Source organism: Rhinoraja longicauda, chromosome 34 (assembly GCF_053455715.1).
Source record: "Rhinoraja longicauda isolate Sanriku21f chromosome 34, sRhiLon1.1, whole genome shotgun sequence".
Classification (NCBI taxonomy): domain Eukaryota; kingdom Metazoa; phylum Chordata; class Chondrichthyes; order Rajiformes; family Arhynchobatidae; genus Rhinoraja; species Rhinoraja longicauda.
The window spans coordinates 4,377,823-4,389,952 of NC_135986.1; the positions used below are offsets into that span (position 1 = coordinate 4,377,823).

Below are 12,130 nucleotides of genomic sequence, written 5' to 3' on the forward strand. Positions count from 1 at the left end.
CCCCTCCCTCTCCCCCCCTCCCCTCCACACCCCCTCCCCGTCCACACCCCTCCCTCTCCACACCCCCTCCCCCTCCCCTCCACCCCCTCCCCTCCACACCCCCTACCCCGTCCACACCCCCTCCCTCTCCACACCCTCTCCCCTCCCCTCCACCCCCCTCCCCCCTCCCCTCCACACCCCCCCCTCCACACCTCTCCCCCCACACCCCCTCTCCCTCCAAACCCCCTCTCCCCTCCGACACCCCCTCCCCTCCACACCCCGCTCCCCCGTCCACACCTCCTCCCCTCCACACCCCCTCCCCTCTACACCGTCACCCCCCTCCCCTCCACACCCTCTCCCCCTCCACACCCCTACCCCTCCATACCCCCTCCCCTCCCCCTCCACACCCCCTCTCCCCCTCCACACCCCCTCCCCTCCACACCCCCTCCCCTCCACACCCCCCTCCCCGTCCACACCTCCTCCCCTCCACACCCTCTCCCCTCCACACCCCTCCCCTCCACACCCCCTCCCCTCCACACCCCCCTCCCCCGTCCACACCTCCTCCCCTCCACACCCCCTCCCCTCTACACCGTCACCCCCTCCCCTCCACACCCTCTCCCCCTCCACCCCCCCTCCCCCTCCACACCCCTACCCCTCCATACCCCCTCCCCTCCCCCTCTCCCCTCCACACCCCCTCTCCCCCACACACCCTCCCCATCCCCCCCTTCCCCCCTCCACACCCCTCCCCCCCACCCCCTTCACACCCCCTCCCCTCCCCTCCCCCTCTCCCCCCCCCACACCCCCTCCCCTCCCCTCCACACCCCTCCCCCTCCACACCCCCTCTCCCCCCCACACCCCCTCCCCTCCCCTCCACACCCCTCCCCCTCCACACCCCCTCCCCCTCCACACCCCCTCTCCCTCCACATCCCCACTCCCTCCCCTCCCCTCCACACCCCCTCCCCTCCCCTCCACACCCCCTCTCCCCCCTCCACACCCCCTCCCCTCCCCTCCCCCTCTCCCCCCCCCCACACCCCCTCCCCTCCCCTCCACACCCCTCCCCCTCCACACCCCCCTCTCCCTCCACACCCCCTCTCCCTCCACACTCCCTCCCCTCCCCTCCACACCCCCTCCCCCTCCACACCCCTCCCCTCCACACCCCCTCCCCCTCCACACTCCCTCCCCTCCCCTCCACACCCCCTCCCCCTCCACACCCCTCCCCCTCCACACCCTCTCTCCCCCCCCACACCCCCACCCCTCCCCACCCCCTCCACACCCCCTCCCTCCCCTCCACACCCCCTCCCCTCCCCTCCACACCCCCTCTCCCTCCACACTCCCTCCCCTCCCCTCCACACCCCCTCCCCTCCCCTCCACACCCCCTCTCCCTCCACACCCCCTCCCCCTTCACACCCCTCCCCCTCCACACCCCTCCCCCTCCACACCCCCTCTCCCCCCCCACACCCCACCCCTCCCCACCCCCTCCACACCCCCACCCCTCCCCACCCCCTCCCCTCCCCTCCACACCCCCTCTCCCTCCACACCCCCTCCCCCTCCAAACCCCCTCCCCCTCCACACCCCCTCCCCTCCCCACCCCCTCCCCCTCCACACCCCCTCCCCCTCCACACCCCCTCCCCTCCCCTCCACACCCCCTCCCCTCCACACCCCCTCCCCCTCCACACCCCCTCCCCTCCCCACCCCCTCCACACCCCCTCCCCTCCCCCTCCACACCCCCTCCCCCTCCACACCCCTTCCCCACACCCCTCCCCCCACACCCCTCTCCCTCCACACCCCCTCCCCCTCCACACCCTCTCCCTCCACACCCCCTCTCCCCTCCACGCCCCCTCTCCCCTCCACACCCCCTCTCCCCCCACACCCCCTCTCCCTCCACACCCCCTCCCCTTCACACCCCCTCCCCCCTCCACACCCCTTCTCCACACCCCCCTCTCCCTCCACACCCCCTCTCCCCTCCACACCCCCTCTCCCTCCACACCCCCTCTCCCCTCCACACCCCCCTCCCCTTGCCCTCCACACCCCCTCCCCTCTCCCCACAAACCCCACTCTCCCCTCGGTCCCCAACCCCCTCTCTCTGCCCCCTCCCCTCCCCTCCGCTCAAAGCCACCCTGGACCAGGGGATGCATTGCCTAACTGAAGCTTCCACAGATGCGTCCCATGCCCCCTCTGCTTTGTGGAACGCTTTAATCATCGGCGCACGGCCCAACCTCCCCTTCCATCGACTCCATCTACGCCTCACGCTGCCCTGGGTTACCCCAGCAATGCGCGTCGATCTTCAGCGACCGCACCGTGTGCGTGCCAGCCGCCCCTGCGGCTCGCGGAGCCGGCACACGGGCAACGCCTTAACGGGGACACCTTACTAACGTCCACTAGGGCGCCCAACGCGCACGAAAGAACCGCAGACGGCGGTTTACATCGAAGGTGGACACAAAATGGCGGAGTAACTCAGCGGGCCGGGCAGCGTCTCTGGAGAGAAGGAACGGGGCGACCTTTACCGGGTCGAGAGCCTTCTTTTTAAAAAAGGGGAAGAGAGGGCCTCGACCCGAAATGTCGCCCGTTGCTTCTCCCCACAGACGCTGCCCGACACGCTGAGCTACTCCGCCATTTTGTGTCTACCAGCGCACACTTACCATGGCCTGTTCAATCTTGTTGTCGATGGCGACCATGCTGCTGCTGGAACCACTGTGGGTGCGAAAGGAGAACAGCGTGTCAGTGTGAGTAAGATAGAGTCTTAGAGTCACTAAGATAGAGTCTTAGATAGAGTCGTAGAGTGACACAGCGCGGAAACAGGCCCTTCGGCCCAATTTGCCCACACTGGCCAACATGCCCCATCTACACTAGTCACAGAAACAGGCCCTTCGGCCCAACTTGCCCACACTGGCCAACATGCCCCATCTACACTAGTCACAGAAACAGGCCCTTCGGCCCAACTTGCCCACACCGGCCAACATGCCCCATCTACACTAATCACAGAAACAGGCCCTTCGGCCCAACTTGCCCACACCGGCCAACAATGTCCCAGCTACACTAGTCCCACCTGCCTGCGTTTGGCCCATATCCCTCCAAACCTGTCCTATCCATGTACCTGTCCAAATATTTCTGAGTTCAGAACCAGGGGCCACACAGTTTAAGAATAAGGGGTCGGCCATTTTGGACTGAGACGAGGAAAATCCTTTTCACCCAGAGAGTTATGAATCTGTGGAATTCTCTGCCGCAGAGGGCAGTAGAGGCCGATTCACTGGATGTTTTCAAGAGAGAGTTAGATTTAGCTCTTAGGGCTAACGGACTCAAGGGATGTGGGGAGAAAGCTGGAGGAAGAGATCGGGTAGACGCACAGAGTCTCTTGCCCAGAGTAGGGGAATCGAGGACATAGGTTTAAGGTGAAGGGGAAAAGATTTAATAGGAATCTGAGGGGTAACTTTTTCACACAGAGGGTGGTGGGTGTATGGAACGAGCTGCCGGAGGAGATAGTTGAAGGAATGGGTGACGTTTCGGGTCGAGACCCTTAGAGTCATAGAGTGACACAGTGTGGAAACAGGCCCTTCGGCCCAACTTGCCCACACCGGCCAACATGTTCCAGCTAAACTAGTCCCACCTTGGCTCACATCCCTCCAAACCCGTCCTATCCATGTACCTGCCCAACTGCTTCTTAAACGTTCCGATAGTCCCAGCCTCAACTACCTCCTCCGGCAGCTCGTTCCATACACCCACCGCCCTCTGTGTGGAAAAGTTACCCCTCAGATTCCTATTAAATCTTTCCCTCCCTCACCTTGAACCTATGTCCTCTGGTCCTCGATTCCCCTACTCTGGGCAAGAGACCCTGTGCGTCTAACCGATCTATTCCTCTCGTGATTTTATATTATATTATATTATTTGATAGAGTTGGCACACAATTCACCAATATTCACAAAGATAGAAACATGGTGCTGGAGTAACTCAGCGGGACTGGCAGCATCTCTGGAGAGAAGGAATGGGCGACGTTTCGGGTTGAGACCCTTGGAGTCATAGAGCGACACAGTGTGGAAACAGGCCCTTCGGCCCAACCTGCCCACACCGGCCAACAATGTCCCAGCTGCACTAGTCCCACCTGCCCGCGTTTGGCACATATCCCTCCAAACCCATCCTATCCATGTACCTGCCCAACTGTTTCTTAAACTTTGGGATAGTCCCAGCCTCAACTACCTCCTCCGGCAGCTCGTTCCATACACCCACCACCCTCTGTGTGAAAGAGTTACTCTTCAGATTCCTATCAAATCTTTTCCCCTTCACCTTAAACCTATGTCCTCTGGTCCTCGATTCCCCTACTCTGGGCAAGAGACTCTGTGCGTCTACCCGATCTATTCCTCTCGTGATTTTGTACACCTCTATAAGATCGCCCCTCATCCTCCTGCGCTCCATGGAATAAAGACCCAGCCTGCTCAACCTCTCCCTGTAGCTCAGGCCCCTCGAGTCCTGGCAACATCCTCGTAAATCTTTTCTGAACTCTTTCAACCTTAGAAACATAGAAACATTCAACTTAGGAATAGGAATACTTTAATGTCACGTGTGACTTGGCAGAGTCAGATTCTTTGCTTGCATACGCAATATATACAAATAGCAGCCATCTACGGAGTTGACAAAGTTGCAAAGCATGCTGGCTCCTCCTTTTGCCCCCCCCCCAATATCTTTTCTATAACATGGTGCCCAGAACCGAACACAATATTCGAAATGCGGTCTGACCAACAGAATCCTTCAGGCGGCTCAGCGGTAGAGTTGCTGCCTTACAGCGAATGCAGCGCCGGAGACTCCGGAGGTTAATTCCCGGAATGGCGGGACTGTCGTATATTGAAAGACTCGAGCGACTAGGCTTGTGTACACTGGAATTTAGAAGGATGAGAGGGGATCTTATCGAAACGTATAAGATTATTAAGGGGTTGGACACGTTAGAGGCAGGAAACATGTTCCCTGATGTTGGGGGAGTCCAGAACAAGGGGCCACACAGTTTAAGAATAAGGGGTCGGCCATTTAGAACGGAGATGAGGAAAAACTTTTTCAGTCAGAGAGTTGTGAATCTGTGGAATTCTCTGCCTCAGAGGGCAGTGGAGGCCAATTCTCTGAATGCATCCAAGAGAGAGCTAGATAGAGTTCTTAAGGATAGCGGAGTCAGGGGGTATGGGGAGAAGGCAGGAACGGGGTACTGATTGAGAATGATCAGCCATGATCACATTGAATGGCGGTGCTGGCTCGAAGGGCCGAATGGCCTCCTCCTGCACCTATTGTCTGTTGTCTCACAGCCTGTTCGAACTTCTACCATCGGGCAGACGTTACAAGGCCTTCTACGCCCGCACCTCCAGACTCAGTCTGAAGAAGGGTCTCGACCCGAAACGTCACCCATTCCTTCTCTCCCGAGATGCTGCCCGACCCGCTGAGTTACTCCGGCATTTTGTGAATAAAAACCTTCGATTTGTACCGGCATCGGCAGTGATCTTCTTATACCTCCAGACTCAGTAGCAGCTTCATCCCCCAGGGCCATAGCTGTTATGAACCGGTCCTGCTGAGTAACCCCCTTGAACTGTCTCCTTCGGATGGTCACGTCACACAGCGACCCAGCACAGACCCACTTGCACTTTATTCTGTTTTAAAACTGTTTCTAACTTTGTTTCTCTGGGCTGTTGACATCGCCCGGTGCGGCTCGGCCGCGGGGCTTTACATCGCTGGTGCGGCTCGGCCGCGGGATTTAACATCGCCCGGTGCGGCTCGGCCACGGGACTTAGCTGCGCAAGGCTCGGTCGCGGGGCCTTCCGTCGCCCGGCTCGGCCGCAAGACATTTCAGTGCCCGGTGCGACTCGGCCGCGGGGACTTCCATCCCCTTGCGGGGACTGTGCGGGTCGGTCGGGGACGAGCTGTCTGTCCGTGGGCGTGGGGAAGAGAGTGGAAGTTTTGTTGCCTCCATCACAGTGAGGGGGTGTTTGGAGTCACTGTGATGGACGTTTGTGTTGGGGTCATGTGTCTTGTGTTCTTTTTTGTATGACTGCTATGTAGTTTCGTTCGGTACCTTGGTACCGAATGACAAATAAAGCTCTGTTATACTGTTATATAATTAATTGATTGCATCGTGTGGAAGTCGCATCACCAATCTCGTTGTGCCCCGCCTGGTACAGTGACAATAAAGATATATTGTGTTGTATTGGCTGTGGGCAGGGAGGACTGGGTGAGGACCAAGGGCCAACTCTGCCCCCCAGTGGCATGGCAAGGCAACAGAACAGGCGCCAAGGTGACGCAGCGGGTAGAGCTGCTGCCTAACAGCGCCCGAGACCCGGCTTCCATCCTGACCGCGGGGTGCTTGTCTGTACGATCTCTTGAAGGATATTCTTGCTATTGAGGGCGTGCAGCGTAGGTTCACCAGGTTAATTCCCGGAATGGCGGGACTGGCATGATCACATGATCACATTGAATGGCGGTGCAGGCTCGAAGGGCCGAATGGCCTCCTCCTGCACCTACTGTCTATTGTCTATTATCTCCCCGTCACCGGCGTGGGTTTTCTCCCGAGATCTTCGGCTTCCTCCCGCACTCCCAAAGATGTGATTTGGAGGTAGACGCACAAAATGCCGGAGTAACTCAGCGGGTCAGGCAGCATCTCGGGAGAGAAGGAATGGGTGATGTTTCGGGTCGAGACCCTTCTTCTTCAGCTTGTAGGTTCATTGGCTTGATGTAAACGCGCAGTGGTGGAGTTTTGCCCCAGAGGCCCTGGTTCGATCCAGACTGTCTGTACGGAGTTTGTACGTTCCCCCCGTGACTTTTCTCCGAGATCTTCGGTTTCGGTAAAAATGTAAACTGCCCCTAGTGTGTGTAGGATAGTGTGTTAGTGTGCGGGGATCGCTGGTCGGCGCGGACCCGGTGGGCCGAAGGGCCTGTTTCCGCGCTGTGTCTCTAAACTAAACTAATAAAGAACAGGATAGTCAGCGCATAGATTTAGATTTGGAGACACAGCGCAGAAACAGGCCCTTCAGCCCACCGGGTCCGCGCCGCCCAGCGATCCCCGCACATTAACACTATCCTACACAAACTAGGGACAATTTTTGCATTTGCCCAGCCAATTAACCTGCATACCTGCACGTCTTTGGAGTGTGGGAGGAAACCGAAGATCTCGGAGAAAACCCACGCAGGTCACGGGGAGAACGTACAAACTCCGTACAGACGGCGCCCGTAGTCAGGATCGAACCCGAGTCTCCGGGGCTGCATTCGCTGTAAGGCGGCAACTCTACCGCTGCGCCACCGTGCCGTTCGATGAATGTCAAACCTCTTTGTACACAAGCCAGAAGGGTCCCGACCCAAAACGTTGCCAATCCGTGTTTTTCAGAGATGCTGCCTGACCGGCTGAGTTACTCCTGCACTTTGTGTTAATCTTTAGTATTACCCAGCATCTTGTGCTTTGTTACCACCTTCAATAGAAATCGCGGCTTTCACTTTAGTTTATTGTCACGTGTACCGAGGTACAGTGAAAAGCTTTTGTGTTGCGCGCAAACCAGTCAGCGGAAAGACGACACACGATTACAATCGAGCCGTCCACAGTGTACAGATGCACGATAAGGGAATAACGTTTAATGCAATGTAGAGCGGGCAAAGTCCGAGCAAAGATAGTCCAAGAATCCCCGAAGAGGTGAAAGTCTGAAGAAGGGTCTCGACCCGAAACGTCACCCATTCCTTCTCTCCCGAGATGCTGCCCGACCAGCTGAGTTACTCCGGCATTTTGTGTCTGCCCACTAGTCGTTTCAGAACAAAGAGGCCTTTCATTCTCTGAGATTTGAGGAAGGAATTTGAGGAAGGACATCCTTGTAATTGAGGCAGTGCAGCGTAGGTTCACGAGTCTGATCCCCGGGATGGCGGGACTGTCATATTAGGAAAGATTGAAAAGACTAGACTTGTATTCACTGAAGTTTAGAAGGATGAGAGGGGGGATCTTATAGAGACGTGTAAAATTATAAAAGGACTGGACAAGCTAGATGCAGGAAAAATGTTCCCAATGTTGGGGGAGTCCAGAACCAGGGGCCACACACACACACAGTCTTAGAATAAATGGGAGGCCATTTAAAACTGAGGTGAGAAGGAACTTTTTCACCCAGAGAGTTGTGAATTTGTGGAACTCTCTGCCACAGAGGGCAGTGGAGGCCAAATCACTGGATGGATTGAAGAGAGATTTAGATAGAGCTCTAGGGGCTAGTGGAATCAAGGGATATGGGGAGAAGGCAGGCATGGGTTACTGATAGTGGATGATCAGCCATGATCACAATGAATGGCGGTGCTGGCTCGAAGGGCCGAATGGACCTATTTTTGATATTTCTATGTATATCCTGCTGGTTAGTGAGAACAGGTTTGATAATCTCCATCTTGCGTCCATCTGATAAGCTTTGGTTTCCGTATTTCTCAGTAAACCTATTTGTGCCCTCAATAGCAAGAATATTCTTTCTCAAATTTGGAGACCAAAACTGCGCACAGTACTCCAGGTGCGGTCTCACCAGGGCCCTGTACAACTGCAGAAGGACCTCTTTGCTCCTATACTCAACTCCTCTTGTTATGAAGGCCAACATGCCATTGGCTTTCTTCACTGCCTGCTGTACCTGCGTGCTTCCTTTCAGTGACTGATGCACTAGGACACCCAGATCTCGTTGTACGTCCCCTGTTCCTAACTTGGCACCATTCAGATTATACTCTGCCTTCCTATTCTTTCCACCAAAGTGGATAACCTCACACTTATCCACATTAAACTGCATCTGCCATGCATCCGCCCACTCACACAACCTGTCCAAGTCACCCTGCAACCTCATAGCATCTTCCTCACAGTTCACACTGCCACCCAGCTTTGTATCATCTGCAAATTTGCGAATGGTACTTTTGATCCCTTCATCCAAATCTTGTTATGAAGGCCAACATGCCATTGGCTTTCTTCACTGCCTGCTGTACCTGCATGCTTCCTTTCAGTGACTGATGCACTAGGACACCCAGATCTTGGGTCTCGACCCATTCCTCCTCTCCAGAGATGCTGCCTGTCCCCGCTGAGTTACCCCGGCTTTTTTGTGCCCATCTTCAGTTTAAACCAGCATCTGCAATTCCTTCCTGCACCTTTAGCGTGTGTTCCTGTTGGCAGCCTTTCCGTGAAATAAGAACTTATCTTAATCGTGTTGTAACAGTAAAGATATGCCTCCTCGCCTGAGCCTGCCCACACAAACAAAAGCTTCATACACCATAAGATCATAAGTGTTAGGGGCAGAATTAGGCCATTCGGCCCATCAAGTCTACTTCGCCATTCAATCATGGCCGATCTATCTCTCCCTCCCAAGCCCTTTCTCCTGCCTTCTCCCCATAACCCCTGATTTATACACTGACCACATTGAATGGCGGCGCTGGCTCGAAGGGCCGAATGGCCTCCTCCTGCACCTGTTTTCGATGTTTCTATGTATATCCTGCTGGTCGGTGAGAACAGGTTTGATAATCTCGATCTTGCGTCCATCTGATAAGCTTTGGTTTCCGTATTTCTCAGCAAAAGCGACGCTTTGTTTTGAAAGATTTTGAAAGATCAGCCGAAACATTATGACCACTGACATGCGAAGTGAATCACATTGATTATCTTGTTACAATGGCACCTGTCAAGGGGTGGGATATATTAGGCAGCAAGTGAACGGTCAGTTCTTGAAGTTGACGTGTTGGATGCAGGAGAAATGGGCAGGAGTAAAGACCTGAGCCACTTTGACAAGGGCCACATTGTCACGGCCAGACGACTGGGTCAGAGCATCTCTGAAACGGCAAGGCTTGTGGGGTGCTCCCGGTCAGCAGTGGTGAGGACCGACCGACCGACAGTGGTCCGAGGAGGGACAAACCACAAACCGGCGACAGGCAGGGTGTTGGGCGCCCAAGGCTCATCGACGCGCGAGGGCAACGAAGACTATCCCGTCTGGTCCGAACCGACAGAAGGTCGACTGTGGCACAAGTCACGGGAAATGTTAATGGTGGTGACGGGAGGAATGTGTCACAATACACAGTGCATCGCACCCTGCTGCGTATGGGGCTGCACACGGAGGACCAACAGCATATTGGGCAGGTGGCCATCATGTTTTGGCTCGGCTGGTCACAATGTTTTGGCTGATTTGGTGTATATTCTAAAGAGCAAGACAAGAGACCGTCTCCCTCCCGAGGACAGACACAAGATGCTGGAGTAACTCTGCGGGACAGGCAGCATCTCTGGAGAGAAGGAACGGGTGACTTTTCAGGTCGAGACCCTCCTTCGGCCTAGTCTAATAATAATAATAATAATGCATTACATTTATATAGCGCTTTTCAAACACTCAAAGACGCTTTACAGGGATTTCTAGAACATAGAGAAGTGAATAAATAGATAAATAAGTAAACGAACAGAGAAAGGAGACAGAAGGTGAGGTGACCTTCAGTGGTTGAAGGCAGTGCTGAACAGGTGAGACTTCAGCGTTGTTTTGAATGTGGTGAGTGAGGAGGAGTCTCTGACGGTTTGGGGTAGTGAGTTCCATAGGGTGGGAGCAGCGATGGAGAAAGCCCTGTCCCCCCAGGATCTGAGTTTGGTCCGGATGGGGGGGGGACAGGAGATTGGCAGCGGCAGAGCGGAGGGTGCGGGTGGGAGTGTGCCTGTGGAGGAGGTCGGTCAGGTAGGATGGGGCCAGGTTATGGAGGGCTTTGTAGGTCATGAGGAGGATTTTGTACTGGATTCTCTGGGGGATGGGGAGCCAGTGGAGTTTGTAAAGGACGGGGGTGATATGGTCACGGATCGGGGAGTGGGTGAGTAGACGGGCAGCGGAGTTTTGAATGTATTGAAGTTTACTGATGATTTTTGAGGGTGCGCCATAGAGGAGGCTGTTGCAGTAGTCCAGACGGGAGGTGATGAAGGCGTGGATGAGGGTTTCTGCAGCTGTGGAGGAGAGGGATGGACGGAGACGGGCAATGTTTTTGAGGTGGAAGAAGGCTGTCTTTGTGATGTGTTTGTCGAAGGAGAGGGTTTGATCAAAGATGATTTAAAGATACAGCGTGGAAACAGGCGCTTTGGCCCACCGGGTCTGCGCTGAACACACTAGCACTACCAAGGGGACAATTCCTACATTTACACCAAGCCAAACATTTACACTGCGCGGCACGGTGGCGCAGCGGTAGAGTTGCTGCCTTACAGCGAATGCAACGCCGGAGACTCAGGTTCCATCCTGACTACGGGCGCCGTCTGTACGGAGTTTGTACGTTCTCCCCGTGAGTTTCCTCCGAGATCTTCGGTTTCCTCCCACACTCCAAAGACGTGCAGGTATGTAGGTTAATTGGCTGGGCAAATGTAAAAACTGTCCCTAGTGGGTGTAGGATGGTGTTAGTGTGCGGGGATCGCTGGGCGGCGCGGACCCGGTGGGCCGAAGGGCCTGTTTCCGCGCTGTATCTCTAAATCTAGAATGTCTTAAAATGACATGACCCTGCAAACCCGCACGTCTTTGGAGCGTGGGAGGAAACCGAAGATCTCGGAGAAAGCCCGCGCACGCAGGTCACGGGGAGAACGTGCAAACTCCGTACAGACAGCGCCCGCGGTCGGGATCGAACCCGGGTCCTTGGCGCCGTGAGGCAGCGGCTCTACCCGCTGCGCCACCGTGCCGACCTATTCTCCAGAGGTGATCTGGAAGGAGGCCCCGCAGATGCTGGTTTAAACCGAAGACGGACACAAAAAGCTGGAGTAACTCAGCGGGACGGGCAGCACCTCAGGAGAGAAGGAATGGGTGACGTTTCGGGTCGAGACCCTTCTTCAGACTGATGATCTGGAAGGAGATGCAGATGCTGGTTTAGACAATAGACAACAGGTGCAGGAGGAGGCCATTCGGCCCTTCGAGCCAGCACCGCCATTCAATGTGATCATGGCTGATCATTCTCAATCGGTACCCCGTTCCTGCCTTCTCCCCATACCCCCTGACTCCGCTATCGTTAAGAGCTCTATCCAGCTCTCTCTTGAATGCATTCAGAGAATTGGCCTCCACTGCCTTCTGAGGCAGAGAATTAATTCCACAGATCCGCAACTCTCTGACTGAAAAAGTTTTTCCTCATCTCCGTTCTAAATGGCCGACCCCTTATTCTTAAACTGTGTGTGGCCCCTGGTTCTGGACTCCCCCAACAT

General features: G+C 55.8%; 1 protein-coding gene across 1 annotated transcript in view; it reads right to left on the reverse strand.

Moving 5' to 3' along the window:
• Positions 1 to 12,130, reverse strand: part of LOC144609294 (TSC22 domain family protein 4-like) — an 86,142-nt gene that overhangs the window by 18,361 nt on the left and 55,651 nt on the right. The window contains exon 3 of the mRNA XM_078427725.1: positions 2,619 to 2,670. Coding sequence (XP_078283851.1) covers positions 2,619 to 2,670 — 52 coding nt within the window. The remainder of the gene's footprint in view (positions 1 to 2,618; positions 2,671 to 12,130) is intronic.